Consider the following 20,536-nt stretch of genomic DNA (forward strand, 5'->3'; position numbering starts at 1 on the left):
AAAAAATCATGAAGGTCAGTTACAGGTGTATTATCGCCAACGTTTCTGGATTTATCCGGTGGCTGAATTGGGATAAAGATCGGATTAATTAAGTTGGTAAGAGTCTGGATTAAATAATAATAAAAAATAAATAGGGTTTATTTGTTCCTGTAAAATAATGCCCTAATATTTCATAAGATATTAAATTAGAGAGGTCACGGGTTCGATTTCTAGAAACAGTCTCTTGTAAAAAGTAGGGTTAGATTATGTACAATGGATCTTTTTTCAGGATCTCGTATGGCGGGAGTTTCGTGCATCGAACTGTCTTTTTTGAGATGGAAAGTTAGATATATGACGTTTCTGTTGATCTTCTGTAAACTTTGCTCCGACTTATAATACAGATTACGTCAGTACCGAGTCAAGGAAGGAGTCCCCGACGTTGATCCTCCGACGTTCAAATCAGTCACCCGCGATGAAGTAGAAGGCGGAGCAACAAGAATAAACAGTAGCAAGAACAATGTCTATCGCGTATTGCGTACCTCCGTAGATGCTTGGACCCCTTTTATATAGAGTTCTCGTAGCGGCGTGCACGCTCCCCAAGGTGAGCACGCTTCCCCAAATTTTCCCTAAAAAGACTTGCCAGTAAAGTATCTCTGATACAGTACCTTAATAGGTCGCGCATATCTCTGACATGACAGTGGAAGTTTCCGCTGTACGATCTTCTGGTTGTCTATGCCCGGTGTCAGCGGCACTAACTCCCAAAAGGATGCCGATGGATAACAGAGAGAGTATGCTGCTAGGTCGAACGGGTTGGTCGCTTGACCGAAACTTCGCTGTTCCTATGTCCCGTCCACTCGGTCGGAACTCCACTGTGTCTGTGTTGCGTCCGCTCGGCCGGAACACTATGCTTGTGCCACATTCGCTCGACAGGAATTCCATTGTGCTTGTGTCACGTCCGCTCGGTCGAAATTCCGCTCTGCCAATGTTGAGTCATGTTGTCTGGCCGAGCAGAGTTGCTGCTCGGCCCGGCTTCTACACATCGTCTCCTCCTCCGCCTGACGCCCAATACTCTATTGGACGTCGGTCATTTGACACCTCCCCGTGTCGAAGGCGGGATTGGACCGGGACAGTTCGGATCCTCTGTCCCCATTTCTTTCTGTCCCCGTGTACCACTGTCGATCGGACGGGCCAGATTACATCTCAAGGATGCCTTGCACATCACGAGGATACTGCACACATCTTAAAGATATCATGATGCGTTGAGATGTAATCTGATCCGTCCGATCGGTAGTGGGATACGGGGACAGAGAGAAATGGGGACAGAGGATCCGAACTAGGACCGGGACCTTCTCCCCTCGGTTGGGGCATGCTCATCCGACCGGCCGATACTATCTAAGCGTTGATCACCTTGACTTTAACCTTCACCGTGGCCGCTATCCTCCACGGAGTGGGGCCTCTCCTTATTACCGCATCATGTATATTATTTTATTTTATTTTATTTAAAATTATTCTTTTTATTTATTATTTATATCATAAATAAATTAGGCTTCGAGGTCGTAGCCATATATCTATATATAGTGCCAATAACTAACGGTTATATATTTATGGAATTAATCATTTAACTAGGACGTGTTGCCCTGCCCTGCCAAAGGAGCGGAGTCGACGGCAGAAAACGCTCTCGTCCCTTCGCTGCTCCATTTCATCGCCCTCTCGCCTTCGTCTTCTCTCCCTCTCTCTTCCACTCGCCTCTTCCTCTCTGCCTTTCCACCGCGTGATCAATCGAGCAAACCCGTAGGAGCCATGGCGGACAAGCTCACCGACAACCAGATCGCAGAGTTCAAGGAGGCATTCAGCTTGTTCGACAAGGACGGCGACGGTCTGTTTCCCTAGACCCCATTTACTTTCTCTTCGCTTAGATGCCTAGATCTGATTCGATATAGTGTTGGTCGACGAATTTCATTGCGTCTCTAACTTGTGCGGATTTCAGATATTTTGGTTGGTTGTGTACTCCACTAGCGAAAATTTGTTCTTCGAGAGATTTTTTTTCGGAACTCAGATATTAACCCTCAACATTCTTATTTGTTTCGCATTTGATTTTTCTATGTAAATTATATTTCTTTGAGATTTTAGTTCAGTCAACTTTCCTGGTTCATTCCTCTAATATCTTTCTAATGGGAACACCTGATTGGTTGAAAACAATACATTATAAAGATGAATAGAAAATGAAAATAGTTTTTTGTTTCATCTTCACTATAATTTGATCATTTTTGTCACTAGGATTATTGATCCATGCATATATATGCTTCAGTATTTCTCTTTTCTTCACATCTTATATGTTCATATGTGAAGATGCATGGAAATCTGTGATCAATTTATTATTTAGTATTGTCAAGAATATAGTAAAAGAGTAATCTATTTGGCCAATAGCTTAAGCTTTCGGATAAATGACCATAAAATCAAACTTGATATGGTAACTTAACATAGTTTTTGAGAATTAGATCATGTTTGTGTCTTGCTAGTGTCAATAGTTTCATGAAAAGTGTAAAACTAATCAAGTCAATTCATGTTTTGGGCTTGAACTAGCCTAGTTGATAGCCCACATGAGTGATAGTGATAAGAACATCAAATATATAGAGTTTTCCATTTCCTAATAAATAGAAAGGTCAATAGTTTTAAGAAAAGCATAAATCTAATTAAGTCGATTCATATGTAGGGCTTGGACTAGCCCAATCCCTCGCTTGTCTATGTGAGAGTGATATAAAGATCAAATGCACATAATTGCCCATTTCCTAATAATTTAATAGAAATGGTCATTGATTAATTGGGAAATAGAAATGATGGGATTTAGGTGGAAAAGAAAAAAGAAGTTGGATATTAAATTCAAGGTAGATTCTGGCTAGTGAGGTGATTTGCATATCAGGTTGATCTATGGGAGAGATACGTAGCACAACATTTTCACTCCTAGAGTGGCCTACATGTGAAGGAGCTCGAAAGTGGCATTTAGAATTGTCCATGTAAGTGAAGATTTTGAATACATGGAAATAGCCAATCAATTTTGCAGCGTAGAAGATACATTTATGATTGGGCAACATATCTCATCTTCTTTTCTGTGTTACATCTGATTTGAAGGTAAATAGTTCATGTAGTGATAAGAAGGCGTCTTTACTTGTGCAATGATTGCAAGTGAATAACTGAATCTTGAGTGGTAACAATCGGCAAATATCTTGTTATGTAAAAAACTATGTTAATTATGATGGATACTCACACAAATATATGATCTAATCCCAATCAGACATAATTTGGATGTGGAATATGGGTCCGGCATATTCCTAGCTATAGCTTGTAATTAAGACTCTTTGTTTGCTGATATCTTGTTAATATATTACTGGTCCACTATATTCTTTTCTGAGAAAAAAGAACCAGGATGGAGTTGAAACAGGCAATAAGTTGATAAAGTTCTCAAGAATTTTGCTGTTTTATTTGTCAGAAGACTCATACAAGAATTGTGTATTTGAACTTCTTGTCTTGTTTCTCATGGAGAAACACGTTTTATTCTAGCTTAATTGCAATGTTTTTGATGTTCCGGATAAAGCTGATAGTCACTAATCTGCTAATTTGTTTATGGTAAATTTAACTATTATCTACTTACTATCAACTGAACACCTGGAGTATTCTTCTCAGAATAGTTAGTTTGTTTTAGTTGAAACATTATCATTAAATTCTGGTTTCATGAATCCAAATGCTAGCAAATGATATATTCAAATTCATCAAGACCTAAAAACATGATATATTAGATTCTAATTATGTGATTCATTATTTGGAATTATGATTTTCAAACAGGCAGCATCACCACTAAGGAACTTGGGACGGTGATGCGTTCCTTGGGTCAGAACCCAACTGAGGCTGAATTGCAAGACATGATAAATGAGGTTGATGCAGACGGCAACGGTACGATTGATTTTCCAGAGTTTCTTAATTTGATGGCCCGCAAGATGAAGGATACAGATTCAGAGGAAGAGTTGAAGGAAGCTTTCCGTGTATTTGACAAGGACCAGAATGGTTTCATCTCAGCAGCTGAACTTCGTCATGTGATGACCAACCTGGGAGAAAAGCTTACGGACGAGGAGGTCGACGAAATGATTCGTGAAGCTGACGTTGACGGAGACGGTCAGATTAACTATGAGGAATTTGTTAAGGTCATGATGGCCAAGTGAGGAAATTTAGTTATAAAATGTATTCCCTAAGCAACCATTTTTTTTTGAATTCTGTAGTTGTGAGACTATATATTCTTTTTCCTGCCTCTCGTCGATGGTTGTTCAACCAAACTGAACTTTTGTTTCTATAAAGCTGCCTTTACGCGCGCTTTGGTATTTATATCTGTGTCCATTTATATCATGCAGGATGGTTTTTTACACTGCACTTGCTTAGTTTTACCATGTGAAATGCACAACTGTTTTGTTTGACCATGTGAAATTATTCTCTAGTTCATCTTATCAATACCTTTGCACACAGCATTATATACATTCTTCATAAGGAAACCATTCCTTACTTCTGAGGGACTCCTGCCTTTCTTGTACAACACCTTAACCATTCACAAGCCTTTGTAGAAACACTGCTTCATGTACCACTTAATATAGTTTTTCGCTATACTTCGGATACCTAAACCAAGGAACAGATTTATCCTTCAGCAATGATTAGTGAGCTTATTTCAGTAATCTGGGTTTGGTCAATATTTTCTCATGTTTGTGAAGCCAATGTAAGCGAAGAATCAGATCTAGACAGCCTTGAAAAGGACCACCAAGAATATATGCAACTTAGCTTCACTTTAGTCATGTGAGGCATTGATGAGTGTTCTTGACACTTGAGCTTTACATACTTGGCTCAAATTCTTGTTTTGATTCGGCTATGACTATCTTTTTTCAGGTTAACCATCCTCATCTATTAGTGACCACAGGGAAATGCATAAGCAAAAGTTACCCAGTTTGACATAACATCCATCAACTGGAAGGTTTGAGCGGTGCACATGAAACAAATAGCATTGATGCAAAGCTCCAACAGGTTTCCTATAAATAGATCACCAGCTTCTTCCCTTGTGTCACCAAGTAGTCCTCTAATGGCGAATCACTTGCAGCTTCTCTTCCTTGTTCTCACTTCTCTTTTAGCTGGTGTTATTTCGAAGAAGGCCCCCGAAGTATGAAATTAGCTGTGGTTATTTTTCTAACCAACAAAATTAGATTACACTGAACGTAAACAAATAACAGCTTTGTTCCATGCTTTACAAATTGTTCTAAGCTTTGCGATGATTTTAATCATAATTTTCTGGTTTTGATGGATATTTGAATTTGTTTCCTATATATCAGCCTTATGTTGTTTACATGGGGGGAGTACTTGAAGGTGGTGACCAAGAAGCTTCACAAGCATCTCACTTGCAGATGTTATCCTCTGTTCTTCCAAGGTAATTGCGGCACACATCTTTTTCCGAACAATGTGTAACCAAGTATAACCGAAACTCTCGATCTCAATCTCATCGCAGTGCGGAGAAAGGAAGAGTGTCTCTTGTCCAAAGTTACCATCATGCATTCAAAGGATTCTCAGCCATGCTTACTGAAGAAGAAGCTGCTTTACTATCTGGTTTGCTTCAGTAGAACTCAATTGTGCCTATTTTAGCAATGCTTTACTGACTAATTCAAGTGCATTCCTTCAACCAGACAACAAAGAGGTGGTGTCGGTTTTCCGAGACCGGACTCTTCAACTCCACACCACGCGCTCTTGGGACTTCTTGGAGGCAGAATCCGGCGTCGGAGCAGAGAGGCTCCAACACAAAGCTTCTAATGATGTGATAATCGGCATCATCGATACTGGTACTTCACACTGATCTCTGTATCATCTCTTTCAAATTGCTACTGAATTCTAAAATCTTCTAAGAAAGAGCTCTCTTTTCATGGAAGGAATATGGCCGGAATCACCCAGCTTCAGTGACGCTGGGATGGGGGAGATCCCTTCGAGGTGGAAAGGCACCTGCATGGAAGCAACTGACTTCAAAAGATCAGACTGCAACAGGTACTCAATGAAGATCTTTGTTAGCTATCGATCATTCGAAGACTAATAATTTGATCTCCTTCGTGAAGGAAACTGATAGGTGCAAGATACTACTCCGGCCAAGCTCACACAGGAGCTCACTCAGCGAGGGATTCCGTTGGCCACGGAACGCACACAGCCTCCACCGCCGCCGGCTCGGTGGTGCTGAACGCTAACTACTACGGCCTTGCTCAGGGAGTAGCCAAAGGAGGTTCTCCCTCGAGCAGGCTCGCCGTCTACAGGGCGTGCTCGCTGGGCGGATGCGCTAGCTCCGCCGTGCTGAAGGCGATCGACGACGCAGTCCATGACGGCGTCGACGTAATCTCGATATCGATAGGGATGAGCTCCGCGTTCCAGACGGATTTCCTCAGCGACCCCATCGCCATCGGCGCGTTCCATGCCAATCAAAGGGGCGTGCTGGTCGTCTGCTCCGCCGGAAATGACGGACCGGATCCATACACAGTGGTCAATTCAGCGCCCTGGATCTTCACGGTGGGAGCTTCCAGCATCGACAGGACTTTCCAGTCGACGATACTTCTTGGAGATGGAAGCACGCTTAAGGTAAGAACAAACTAAGCTCGACACAGACAATCTAGAGAGTATATCACGAGACGGATCACTGATGTTCTCAGGGATCTGCCATCAATTTCTCGAATCATACTCGTTCAGAATCATATTCGCTAATGTTCGCCGGAGATGCAGCAGCAGAGTATACTCCCGTATCAGAAGCAAGGTACGCACCTTTTTGAATAGGGTTTAATACTGGATGCAAAGCCTTTACCTGTGTGTGTACGAATTTGGTACGTAGCAATTGCTATCCTGGATCGATCGATGAGCGAAAAGCCTCTGGCAAAATTCTAGTGTGCGTCGACACTGATCCAACCCTAACAAGACGAGTAAAGAAGTCGGTCGCTGAAGGAGCTGGGGCTAAAGGTCTGATCTTGATCGATGAAGAAGAGAAAGGGGTGCCTTTTGATTCCGGCAGCTTTCCATTCGCAGAGGTAGGGAGCGATGTTGGACTCCAGATTCTGAAGTACTTGAACTCGACCAAGTAAGAAGTTTTCTAGATCGAAGAAATACTTTCTGCAATAAACTGACTGGTATTGTCCAAGCTCACCGTGGCTTTTCATGGCGACTGCAGAAAGCCTTCTGCTGTGATTCTGCCATCGGAGGAAGCCAAGGAGATCAGACCTGCGCCAGTCGTGGCGTATTTCTCTTCGAGGGGTCCTGGAGGACTCACAGAAGCCATTCTTAAGGTTCAAGAATCTCCTTCTCTTTTGATTCAAATCGATCGATCAATAGCGATCTTCATCTTTTTTATTCCTTTTTTCCTTTCTCTTTCGGAACAGCCTGATGTAATGGCTCCAGGCGTCAGCATTGTCGCAGCGTCGATCCCGATATCCGATACAGGAACAATTCCGACAGGGCGAGAACCATCGAAATTCGCCATCAAATCAGGAACCTCGATGGCCTGCCCTCATGTCGCCGGAGCGGGTGCCTTCGTAAAATCAGCTCATCCGAGATGGTCTCCTTCAGCGATAAGATCAGCGCTGATGACGACTGGTAAACCTAATCATCATCTACTGTTTTCTGCCCCCTTTCTCAATCGCAAATTCATTCGAGTTCTTCTACATCAGCCACGGTCACCAACAATCTCGGGCGGCCACTGACGAATCACAAACTAGCCAGCGCAAGCTTCCATGACATGGGATCAGGAGAAATGAGCCCCCTCAGAGCCCTCAGTCCAGGCTTAGTCTTCGACACCGCCATAGACGATTACCTCCTCTTCCTCTGTCGCTACGGCTACAAGGACCAAGCCGTAAGATCAATCTCAGGGAGGAGCAACTTCAGCTGTCCCTATAACGCCGCCGCCTCTCCGGACCTCATCTCCGACATCAACTACCCTTCCATCTCCATCGCCAAGCTAGAGAGAAAGCAGACGGTGAGCCGGACGGTGACCAACGTGGGACCCCCGAACGCAACCTACACTGCCGCTGTGGACGCCCCAGCTGGCATCACGGTCCAGGTCTCGCCTGCGAGGTTGTCCTTCTCGAGGAGGGGCGCAAAGGCTTCATATGCGGTCGCTTTCGAGGCCCGGGGAGCGAGCAAGGGTTATGGATATGGCTCCATAACATGGTCGGATGGGGCCCACGCAATTCATAGTGTTTTTGCAGTGAACTGTGTGTGATTATTATACGCAACCGTGTTTTTATTCTTTTGTTTTCCGATTATTATTAAAGTCACAGTTTGCTCTTTACTAGACTTGCAGTGAACTGCTGTTTCATACCACTAGTAGAATGGACGACTCAATATTCATCTAATATTTATTATTATTATTTTTCAAAAAAGAAAAAGAAAAAAACAAAGAACGATCTCAGCCATCGATTCTTCGGCCCCATGGACACGCGTCATAAGACGCCCCACGAATCAAGGGTCGGGAACGCCGTGACGAGGAAGTCGAGATCGAAGGCGGGCATCTCCGCCGGCGTCGGTGGTGGGCACCCGAAGAAGCCGCTGCCGCCGCCTTCCCTTGCGATTTCCACCGAGCTCTTTCCCAGCAGAATCGCCGACGTGTCGAGCGTCGGAAGGCAGATCTGTTGCAGGGCCGCCGCAGCGGGCCGCACAGGCTCCGGCTCCACCGCCGACTCCGAAGGCTCCCAGTCTCCCCGGATTCCTGTCACCCGCTGCACCATCTCCCGGAAGTTCTCCAGATCCACCTTGATGTAGGTCGTGTCCGCCCGCTTCCCCGTGCGCGTCTTCCGCTTGGAGACCCTCCCGGCCGCCGAGGGTCCGAGGGCGGCGCCGCGGCGAAGAGACGCGTCTCCGGCGGAAGCATCCGAGGGAGTCGGTGAGGAGGGGATCACACGATACGGCATCGGAGCTGAGGAGATGGTATCGGTGGCGTAGAGTGAGGAGGCGGAGGAAGAGGAGGAGGTGGTGCTGGTAGTGGTGGTGGTGGTGTCGGAGAGGGACATCTGGAGCGCTCTGGTGAGGGCGGCGTTCTCGCGGGCGGAGACCTCGCTGATCCAGGCCGAGTCCGGGCGGCGCGCCCACAGATCGAGCACCGAGCAGTTCTCTGCCATGCGGATCGCGGAAGGCTGCTCTCGTTGGAAGTAGCGAGATTGGGAGTGGATGGGAAGCAAATGGTCGTGATGAAGGTTTTAAAAGCAACTGGTGACGGGCGAAGCCGCGTTCATCGTCATCGTCGTCATCATTAATTATTTTATTTTATTTTTTAAAAAACTCAAATATACAATATTAATATTACATGAATTAAGTAATAAAAAATTATTCTATGTATTTTTTTTAAAATTTATGTAACTTATCAAATTAGTCTATTGGAGAAAATTTAAATTTATGCAAAATTAGGTAAGACGGATTCTAAGTTACTTCTCTGATTTATGGTGTTAATTATATGGAAAAATTCATATTAGAGCGTAATTTGGTAAGAATAGCATACCTTTATTATTTTTTTTGATAAAATGCTATTTATTTACTGATTAATTTTGAGAATCTGAAAAATCAAAAATAGTCCAAACGCGTCGTTGATGGGACCTGTCGAAGAAGGTGAGGTCTATCAAAGAGACGTTCCGGAAGCTTCATACGGTGTGCCATCGCGACACGTCACTGACTCGATCGCTCGTCAATCGGAGGGTTACTTGGGGTTTGGACGGAGAGAAATAGGACACAAAATTTGAGATATTTACGTGTTGGACCGGGTCCTTCAGTCGTTGGAAAGGAATATCAAATCAAATGGAATCAACGTTACGATTGATGCGATGACGTCAATGCAGGGTGGATGTCGGCAACGCCGGTGACGTCATCCGCGGGTTCTGCGACTACGGGCACGAAACACCAAAACGTGGAACACGGCAACGGGCGACTTTCTTTTTAAAAAAATATTTCGAGTCCTAATGTGATTTAAATAAATAAATTAAACTCGAATAGATGAATCTTCATGTACATGAACCGTCGTGTACATGAATTAGGGGATACATGTAAATGTGGATGGATTAATCATTATTTTAAAGATTAATAGTTATTTATAATTTATTTTTTTTATTGGTCTTAAATAAATTGACGGGACATTATGATGAATATATATTTATTTTTTATCATCAGTAAATATATAAAATTTATAATTCATGTATTTAAATAGAATAAATATATGATTTTAATTAATAAATTGTACCTTAAAATTTTAAAATAAATAGTTGTCAAATTGTTAATACAAGACATTTTGCTATAATTCTAGGTTACGTTTGATTAGAAATTATCTTTGATAATATTAGCTATTCATTTAATTGATGATTTCTTAGTAATAATCTATGATACGTCAACAAAAGTAACATGTAACTTAAATTAAAAAAAACTCGAAAAAATAAAATTTTTCTTGATTTTAATGAAATTTTTTAACCTAAAACACTCCTAAACTTTTTTATAATGGAATTTTTATTTTAAATTATAAAAATAAATTAAAATAAAAATATGTGATGTTTTATTTTACAAACATAAAGTTAAAAAAACGTAAAAAAAGAGAAAAATAAAAAAATTATATGTAACAAGAAAAAGAAAAAAAATGTAAAAATAAAACATAACAACAAAAAAAAACGAACAAAATTTTTTTTTAAAAAAGCAAAAACATAGGAAAACGTTAAAAAAAATAAACATAAAAAAAGGGTAAAAAAATGGGAAAAAAAGGAAAGCATAAAGTTCAAAATAATTGTGTAACGGAGGATAATATAAGTAAAATATTAAATTAAATTATATATTAAATTTTTTAAATAAATAAATTTTTATTATATTATTTGCACTGAACTAAATAATATTAGATTATATTTTATTTTTTATAATTTTAATTATATGATTATTTATGTGATAACTTATACCAAATATACTCTTATAATTTTTCTCGAAAGTTATTTGAGAGCCTCCGTCACTGTCTAATAAAGTGAGCCAATAATATTAAAATCTTTTCCTTTTCATTACCCTAGGTTTATCACGCTCAACTATGTGAATTAATTACTTATAAGGAAGATTGTGTTCAGATCCCAAATCTCAAGTAGTTTGAGATATTATTAAAATTGATTTTGAAGAATCATCAGATATGACAACTCTATCTCATAATTAAATCGTCTTCTCGGAATGGATAGTTAACAAACATATACGTTATAATTATAAGATTTGGGGTTAAAATTAATATTCGGGTGTATGTCCTCCTCGTACATTATTTAACTACTAAAAGTTAATAATTATTCATCATTTATTTTTTCCGTATTAACCTAGGGATCGGTTAACAGAGACGTCGGACGAGCGAATCATTTTTTACCACCATATACCTCAAAATCAGAAGGATACTTTAGAGGGAAAAAAAAAAAAATCAAAAAGAGATATATCAACGTACTCTCACCATTATCCATCAAAAGTTGGATGAAGATATATTTGTTTATCCTCCCCCATGCATTATTCAACTGTTCAATGCTAATAGTTATCCGTGATTTATTTCTTCCGTGTTGATTTGGGGACAGGTTGAGAGAGACTTAGGGATGAGCGAATCGTCTTTGCCATCATTGGATGAAGATATATTCCAGAGGATAGTCAATGAGACAACATCAAAGAAGGTATGAGAGATATTTCATAAATATATTATGGGAGTGGACAAAGTGAAGAAGATTCAACTTCAAATTCGAACACTACCAAAAAACTAGAAATGGTTTTAACAACGAATTAATTCACTTCGTCGCTAATAGCAATGGATAACTTATTCGTCATTACTATTAATGATGGAGTATTTAATCTATCGCTAATTATACAATAAAATTTTAAAAAATAGTAGATCTTTGGCGATGAAATATTTAATTCCGTCTCTAATAGCGATGGATTAAATATTAGTCATCGATAATAGCGACGAAGTAAATATTCTATTGCTAAAATCGAGAAAAAAATAGAGTTTCCGGCCAGCAGATCACATTCACGCCATCAATCTCCTCTCTCACCCTCCGGTGATCTTGTCTGATGATCGTTGGCAGCATCTCTGGTGAACTTCCTCTCCAGACCGTCCTCTCTGGCACGCCCTCTCTGGCACGTCCTCTCCGGCATTCCTTCGCGTGTGCTCGACGGCGACATCTAGCGTGCTCATCAACCCACTCCGACCTCCGTAGCACTCTCTTTGACGTTCCCAAGTCATTGGAGCTCTACGACGTTTGTGAGTTAGTGTGCTTGAGCTCCTTCTCCTCTTCAGAATCGAACTCCTCTCAGGCGTAACTATGCCCTAGCTCTCCGCTGTCCACTATCATTCCTTTGAGAAAAATTTGTTTACTCCTCTCCGTCACAATGTAATGCTTTGGTGCTCTCAGGTCGTGTATGCTTGTGAGGCTGAATTTGACCTAGCGTTGTGCTTGTGAGGCCGAATTTACTTCTGAGGCTACTGTGCTTATATATGATATATATATATATATATATATATATATTATTTTGATTGCCCAATTATAGTTTTACATTATCATAATTGCTAATTGTAATGTTTGATAAGACTAAGTTAGAGATACCATGATTCCTATTCAATTGCAATTAGTTTCATGAGACTTAAAAGGGATTTCGTTCTTCTAATCCAATCATAGGAGAACCTCTTACAAGATACTAAGGTTTCCGGCGTTTACCTTAAAAAAACATGCTTAGTTTCATGAGACCTAAATGATTTAAATATAATCATGCTTAGTTTTACAATATTAACTATGTGAAAATTTTATTCTCATTAGGACACAATGTATATGAACAAGGCTTGGATGTACTATAGGTTAGACAATAGATTTATCATTCAAGAATTTTTTTGCTTGGGTTAAAGAGTTTGTGAACTTCGCTAAATTTCATTTAGAATACTTGAATGGTGTCGAGTTAAAGTGTCTATGTAATTAGCATAGATGTAGAAATATAGCTTTCCGTGAAAAGGATATAGTGAAAACACATATATGTAGGTATGAATTTGTTCTAAATTATTTCAACTGTTATTGTCATGGAAAGTTATATGTATTTGATCAAATTGGACCTTCTATTGCTTTGCCATCCTACCCGATTGCTCTAGAGAAATCATCAAGGCTTGTAAATGCAATTTTATAAGACCAAAATGATTTAAATATAATCATGCTTAGCTTGACATGATTAATAATTTTAGAAACTTCATTCTCATTAGGATACAATGTATATAAATAAAACCTAAATGCACAATAGGTTAGACAATGGATTTATCTGTCAAATTTTTTTTTTTACTAAGATTGAAAAGTTTGTGAACTTCACTAAGTCTCATCCAGAATGCTTGAATGATGCATATTGGTGCAGTTTACACTAATAATCAAACTTTAATTTTTATGTATGACAAAGGTTAAAATTAGATTATGTGTAATCTAATGTATTTACTAAGTGTGCAAGCTAATAAACTTAATGGATCTAGAGGACTTGATACCGGACTTAAGTCAAGTTAGGTCTTGAGAACCTTATAACTGTAGGAAGCCCATATAGGTTGATATCTGACAAGAAGTCCAATTAGATCTGTGAGACCTGACAATTGGCTAAAGTCCAGATGGAACATCTGATAGGAAGACTTGGTGGGTCAATAAGAACAAAGTCAAGTAAGTCTATAAATGGTAAGTGAGGTAAGCACCAGAGGAGAGAACCCCAGTGGAGATATAGGTGTTGGTTTAACTTAGATCCATTTTGGAAGTCTAAATTAAGACCAAGACTAGATTATTGTCTTGGTAAGACAGAATCTAATTTATAAATCTTATTTTGCTATGTGTTAACTTTGTTTTATAGGTTATTTTTTGTTATTAGATTAACATATTTTTGCAAGAGTTAAGTGCAAAAATCACCCTTGGATGAACAGTGTTCAAGACACCTCAAGTGCTTAGAGGTGCCCTAAGCAAGTCGGAGGCACCCTCGTGCAGTTAGAATTGGAGGCACCCAAATCACCTTAAGTTATTAATTCCATTAAATATTAATTTCCATAATTGGTTCCCAGTACTGACGTGGCGAGGCACACGACCTTCTTGGATATGGGAGCAACCACCACCGACTAGACAAAACCTTTTATAGAAAGCTAATATTTAATTTCCTAAAATAACTTTAGGTTAACCGAAAAGAACAATCAAATCACAAGGAAAAATAAAACAAAAGAACACAACATCGAAAAACATATTCGAAATACTAGAATCGTAAGCCTCTTGTATTTGGTATTATTTCCATAAATAACTAGCATGATGCGGAAAAGGAAAAACTACTAGTTATACCTTTTAGAAAGACCTCTTGATCTTCTACCGTATTCCTCTTCTAACCTCGGACGTTGTGTGGGCAACGATCTTCCGAGATGAGAAACCACCAACCACCTTCTTCTCCTCCTAGCTAGGTTCGGCCACAAAGAAGCTTTACCAAGGATGAAGAACAAAACACCAACCAAGCTCCAAGAGATGCAAGCTTTCTCTCCTTCTTCTTCTTCTTCTCCAAGTAGTATCCGGCCACCGCAAGAGCTCCAAGGGGAGAGAGAGGTTCGACCACCACAAGAGGAAGAGAGGGAGAGGATGATGATGATAGCCGGCCACACCAAGAAACAAAAGAGGGAGAGAAATAATAGAGGTTGTCCCTCATGAAGGCACCCCCACCCCTTCTTTTATATTCCTTGGCCTAGGCAAATTAGGAAATTTAATTACAATAAAATTTCCTTAATTTCCTTAACATGATTTAATTGAGAAAAATAAAATAAAATTTTCCCAATTAAATTCTAATGGCCGGCCACATCATGAAATCAAATTAGACAAGTTTCAATCAACAATTAAAAATTCCTAATTTTTTTCTGGAAATTTTAAAATTAAAATTTCTCTTCAAAATCTCTTCATGGTTGATAAAAAGAAATTTCCATAATTTTAATTTTACAATATGTGAATAATTTTTAAAGAGAAAATAAACATCTCACCAATCTACAAATAAGGAAAGAGATCTAATCTCTTTCTTTAATCTTTTGTAGATATTTTACAAGAGAGATAATTTATTTTAATTCTCTTTAATAAATTATATCTTCCACATAATAAAAATTAAAATTAATTTTTTTTTTAATTTAATTTGGCCGGCCCCTCTAGCTTGGGTTCAAGCTAGGGTCGGCCACCCCAATTTATACCTAGGCCGGCCCTAGCTTGGTTCCCAAGCTAGCTTGGCCGGCCCCCTTTGGGTGGGTATAGAAGGTGGGTATAGTACTATATAAATAAGAGGCTACGATAGGGACCGAGAGGAGGAATTGGTTTTGGTCTCCCGATAAAATTAAGCATCCCGTTTTCGCCCCGAACACACAACTTAATTTTATCAATAATAATTTATTCCACTAGAGAACTATTATTGAACTACCGCACCAATCCCAAATTACATTTTTTGGGCTCCTTCTTATTATGACTGTGTTAGTCTCCCTGTGTTTAAGATATCGAATGTCCACTAATTAAGTGAGTTACTAACAACTCATTTAATTAATATCTTAGTCCAAGAGTAGTACCACTCAACCTTATCGTCATGTCGGACTAAGTCCACCTGCAGGGTTTAACATGACAATCCTTATGAGCTCCTCTTGAGGACATTATCAACCTAGTATCTCTAGGACACAGTTTTCTTCTATAATCAACAACACACACTATAAGTGATATCATTTCCCAACTTATCGGGCTTATTGATTCATCGAACTAAATCTCACCCATTGATAAATTAAAGAAATAAATATCAAATATATGTGCTTGTTATTATATTAGGATTAAGAGCATACACTTCCATAATAACCGAGGTCTTTGTTTCTTTATAAAGTCAGTATAAAAGAAACGACCTCAAATGGTCCTACTCAATACACTCTAAGTGTACTAGTATAATTATACAGTCAAGATAAACTGATACATAATTACACTACGACCTTCTAATGGTTTGTTCCTTTCCATTTTGGTCGTGAGCTACTGTTTATAATTTATAAGGTACTGATAACATCATCTTCTGCATGTGGCACCACATACTATGTTATCTACAGTATAAATTAATTGAACAACTACAACTAAATGTAGACAATTTGACCAAATATGATTCTTTATTCATAATGAATGTTTACAAAGCTTAGGCTTTCAGTATACACTCCAACAATCTCCCACTTATACTAATGATTAAGCTGTCATATCTTCTACCATACATCTGATTCCCATTCCCTCCACATGCCGATCGAAAGCTTTCGCCGGAAGGGCCTTAGTGAAAGGATCTGCCAGGTTATCCGCTGATGTAATCTTGGCGATGACAACTTCTCCTCGCTTCACAATATCTCGTATCAGGTGGTACTTGCGCTCTATATGTTTACTTGCCTTATGAGCTCGTGGTTCCTTCGAGTTTGCAATCCGCTATTATCACAATAAATTGTGATGATTTTGGGCAAACCAGAATCACATCTAAGTCCATTAGAAAGTTCATAAGCCATACTGCTTCTTTGAGGCTGCCACATACTCACTTCCATGGTTGAGTCAAGCATTTTTGCTTAACACTCCTCCATGAAATGGCTCCACCTCCTAAAGTAAATACATAGCCGATGTAGACTTACTCATCCTTATCTCGATTGGAAATCAATCAGTGTAACCCAGTGGAGTAAATCATCCGCTTGGTAAACTAGCATATAATCTCTAGTCCTTCTCGGTACTTTAATATATGTTTTACCGCAATCCAATGTCCTTGTCGAGGTTACTCTGACCATGCCCACGGCAAAACAGATATCAGGTCTCGTACATAGCATTGCATACATAAGGCTTCCTACAGCCGAAGCATAAGGAACTGCTTTCATATCTTCTATCTCCTTTGATGTCTTTGGAGACATCTCTTTAGATAGAGCTATTCCATGCCTAAAAGGTAAGAAACCTTTCTTGGAATCCTGCATGCTAAAACGAGCAAGGATTGTATCTATATATGAAGCTTGGGATAGACACAACATTCTTTTCTTACGATCCCTTATAACTTTGATCCCAAGAATGTGTGCACATTCTCCTAAGTCCTTCATATCAAATTGTTTGGACAACCATACCCTTACGTCTGATAATACCTTGACATTGTTGCCAATTAACAAAATATCATCTACGTATAGTACAAGAAATACCACCACGTTTCCGTTACACTTCTTATATACACAAGACTCATCCGGACTTTGAATAAATTCATATGACTGGATTACTTCATTAAACCGGATGTTCCAAGACCTTGAAGCTTGCTTCAGTCCATAAATGGACCGATTGAGCTTGCACACTAGATGCTCTTTGCCTTTTTCAATAAACCCTTCTGGTTGCTTCATATGGATGTTCTCTTCAAGACTTCCATTAAGGAAAGCTGTCTTGACATCCATTTGCCAAATCTCATAATCCATATGAGCAGCAATGGATAAGAGTATCCGGATAGACTTAAGCATGACTACCGGTGAAAAGGTTTCCTCATAATCGATTCCCTCTTTCTGAGTGTACCCTTTCGCAACAAGCCTAGCTTTGAAGGTTTCTACCTTCCCGTCTGTCCCTCTTTTCCTTTTGTAGATCCACTTACATCCAACGGCTTTTACACCATCAGGTGGTTCTACAAGCTCCCAGACCTTATTAGAGTACATAGACTCTATTTCAGAATTCATCGCCTTTTGCCAAGATGCTGCATCTATATCTTGGAGTGCTTCGTCATATGTCTGGGGATCAGGTTCATGTTTACCCGGGATCAAGTCCAAAGACTCTCTCAAAAACATGAATCTCTCAGGCTGCCTCACAACCCTCCCACTACGACGAGACACTGTTTGTGGTTGTGTATCATGTGTGACACGTGTTGCAGTCTCTTGTGGAACTTCATCTTGTACTGTTGGTACTAAAGTAGGCGTGTCCTCTCTTAGTTCTTCTAAAACAACTTTACTACTAGGCTTGTGATCCATTATATAGTCTTCTTCTAAAAACTGGGCATTGGTGCTAATAATGACCTTCTGGTCTTTAGGACTATAAAATAAACCACCTTTCATTCCTTTGGGATATCCTACAAACACGCGAACTTCTGTACGGGATTCTAACTTATCAGCATCTTGTTTCAGCACATGTGCTGGACTACCCCAAATCCGAATATGTCTTAGACTGGGTTTTCGTCCATTCCACAATTCTATGGGAGTAGAAGAAACTGATTTAGAAGGTACTAAGTTCAGAACATACACTGCTATTTCCAAAGCATATCCCCAAAACGAATTTGGTAATTCTGAATAACTCATCATCGATCTAACCATCTCCATAAGAGTCATATTCCTTCGTTCTGCTACACCATTCTGTTGGGGTGTTCCAGGTGCAGACAATTGGGATTGAATCCCGGCCTCTGATAAGTAATTCCTAAACTCTCCTAAGAGGTATTCGCCACCACGATCAGATCGTAGTGTCTTGATACTTTTACCTAATCGTTTCTCCACATCAGCCTTGTATTCTTTGAACTTATCAAAGCACTCGGACTTACGGCGCATTAGGTAAATATATCCGTATCTTGAATAATCATCTATAAAAGAGATAAAATATTCAAAACCACCTCTTGCCTGGACAGACATAGGACCACACAAATCAGAATGAACCAATTCCAACACTTCTTTGGCTCTATACCCCTTGGCCTTGAACGGCCTCTTGGTCATTTTACCTTCCAAGCAAGATTCACAAGTTGGAAAATTTTTCAACTCTACCGAACTCAACAGTCCATCAGCTATAAGCCTCTGAATCCTACTTAAGTTAATATGACCAAGCCTTAGATGCCAAAGATATGTTTGGTTCATTTCCGAAGGTTCTTTTCTCTTATTAGAGTTAGAAGATAACTTATAAATTTCCATGTTTTGCTTTGTGGAAGAAATTGGATTTAAAGTATACAAATTGCCAACCAATGCACCAGAACAGATAATCACTTTATTTCTTTTAATAACTACATCGTTACTGAAAGAAACTGAATATCCATCTAAAAACAGTTTAGAAACTGAAATTAAATTCTTTCTAAAACTGGGTACATAAAGATAATTTCTTAAAACCAAATTTCTATTTCTACTAAAAGATAAATAGACATCTCCCACTGCAACAGCTGCCACCTTAGTAGCATTGCCCATGTAGACGGTAATCTCTCCTTCAGATAGTCGTCGGGTTTCCTGGAACCCCTGCAAGGAATTGCAGACATGATCAGTGGCTCCTGTATCTACACACCAGGTGCTGGTAGATAACACCGCTAAACATGTTTCAACAACTAGAGCATAAGATATACCTTTGTTTTGGTTCCTACGAGGACAGTCCGCCTTCCAATGTCCTGCCTGCTTGCAGATGAAGCACTTGCCCTTCGGCTTCTTCACTCCAGCTTTAAATCCCGTACTCTGAGATTTATTCACTTTTTTTTTTTGAACCAGCTTGTTTCTTCTTCTTCTTTCCTCTCAGTTTAGAAGTAGAACCATTTTCAGCATAGTGAATTTGAGCATTGTGACGAAATAATCCTTCTGCTGCTTGAAGTTCTGTTAGTAGTTCCGCTAATGAATAAATCCTCTTATTCATATTATAGTTCAGGCGGAATTGCTCAAAACTTCTAGGTAGCGTTTGGAGGATCATATCGATCTGGGTTTCCCCATCAATTTCTCCTCCAAGGATCTGTATCTCGTTCAGATAAGTCATCATCTTTAGGATATGATCCCTCACAGGAGTACCCTCTTGCATGGTGGCTGTCATTATCTTTCTCATGGCTTCTTGCCTAGAAGCCTTATCCTGATGACCAAAGAGTTCCTTGAGATTGTTCATAATATCATAAGCTGTTGGTAAATCTTGATGCTGATGTTGCAATACATTTGACATTGAAGCCAAAATGTAACACCGCGCCATCTCATCAGCTTTTACCCATTTCCTATGATATTCAATCTCCTCTTGAGTAGATTCACCAGTAAGTGCTTCAGGGCAAGCCTCAGTCAGTACAAATTTATAGCCTTTAGCAGTAAGAACAATGTCAGGTTTCTTTTCCAATCTATGTAATTTGGTCCAGTAAGTCTATTCTGTTGAAGTATGATGGACAGTGGGTTGAAAGTCATCCTAAGAATCACAAATAACTTTTGGTCAGAACTCTAAATTTAGAATAATATTGATTCCTCAAACAATACTATTTTAAATTAACCAACACCGTAAAGCACCGTGAATTTTGTATGTCACGTTAGTGTGGACGTATACAAATTCAACATTTATAAAAGGAGGGTTTTAACCCATTAATTTTATTATCTTGTCAACCTAACTTTTTGACAAATAAAATTAATAGTTGGTGTCTTTTGGTCACACAAATAATAGCAGTGACTCCGATGGGGAGGATACTATTAGATGTGTCTAAGTGTATACCATTACTTGACACTAAGTCCATTAATAAGATTATGCCCCTTCCGTTGGGGAAGATCACACGCTCTTTAACTTCGTCACCACAAAAT

The 20,536-nt window shown here is 39.5% G+C and overlaps 3 protein-coding genes across 3 annotated transcripts; 2 read left to right on the plus strand and 1 right to left on the minus strand.

Annotated features, from left to right (window-relative positions):
- The first annotated feature begins 1,591 nt into the window (after positions 1–1,591).
- On the plus strand, positions 1,592–4,353 carry LOC122037166 (calmodulin-1-like). The gene is made up of 2 exons (XM_042596632.1): positions 1,592–1,855; positions 3,820–4,353. Exons 1-2 carry the CDS (start codon positions 1,780–1,782, stop codon positions 4,191–4,193), a joined length of 450 nt encoding a protein of 149 aa, XP_042452566.1. The 5' UTR covers positions 1,592–1,779; the 3' UTR covers positions 4,194–4,353.
- A 649-nt stretch (positions 4,354–5,002) lies between these two features.
- On the plus strand, positions 5,003–8,314 carry LOC122037165 (CO(2)-response secreted protease-like). The gene is made up of 11 exons (XM_042596631.1): positions 5,003–5,170; positions 5,340–5,434; positions 5,513–5,610; positions 5,688–5,840; positions 5,928–6,039; positions 6,108–6,618; positions 6,690–6,790; positions 6,866–7,108; positions 7,199–7,313; positions 7,407–7,620; positions 7,695–8,314. The coding sequence occupies exons 1-11, from the start codon at positions 5,003–5,005 to the stop codon at positions 8,243–8,245; spliced, it is 2,361 nt and encodes a 786-aa protein (XP_042452565.1). The 3' UTR covers positions 8,246–8,314.
- A 151-nt stretch (positions 8,315–8,465) lies between these two features.
- LOC122037164 (calmodulin-binding protein 25-like) lies at positions 8,466–9,140 on the minus strand. The gene has a single exon (XM_042596630.1). It carries the CDS (start codon positions 9,138–9,140, stop codon positions 8,466–8,468), a length of 675 nt encoding a protein of 224 aa, XP_042452564.1.
- Positions 9,141–20,536: the final 11,396 nt, after the last annotated feature.

Source organism: Zingiber officinale, unplaced genomic scaffold (assembly GCF_018446385.1).
Source record: "Zingiber officinale cultivar Zhangliang unplaced genomic scaffold, Zo_v1.1 ctg240, whole genome shotgun sequence".
Taxonomy (NCBI): Eukaryota; Viridiplantae; Streptophyta; class Magnoliopsida; order Zingiberales; family Zingiberaceae; genus Zingiber; species Zingiber officinale.

Bases quoted from the DNA above. Each gene is read 5' to 3' on its own strand.
- LOC122037164 (XM_042596630.1), bottom strand. From the start codon at position 9,140: ATGGCAGAGAACTGCTCGGTGCTCGATCTGTGGGCGCGCCGCCCGGAC.
- LOC122037166 (XM_042596632.1), top strand. From the start codon at position 1,780: ATGGCGGACAAGCTCACCGACAACCAGATCGCAGAGTTCAAGGAGGCA. The intron at 1,856-3,819 runs GTCTGTTTCCCT...ATTTTCAAACAG, and splicing joins GTTCGACAAGGACGGCGACG to GCAGCATCACCACTAAGGAA.
- LOC122037165 (XM_042596631.1), top strand. From the start codon at position 5,003: ATGAAACAAATAGCATTGATGCAAAGCTCCAACAGGTTTCCTATAAAT. The intron at 5,611-5,687 runs GTTTGCTTCAGT...TCCTTCAACCAG, and splicing joins AGAAGCTGCTTTACTATCTG to ACAACAAAGAGGTGGTGTCG. The intron at 6,619-6,689 runs GTAAGAACAAAC...TGATGTTCTCAG, and splicing joins GAGATGGAAGCACGCTTAAG to GGATCTGCCATCAATTTCTC.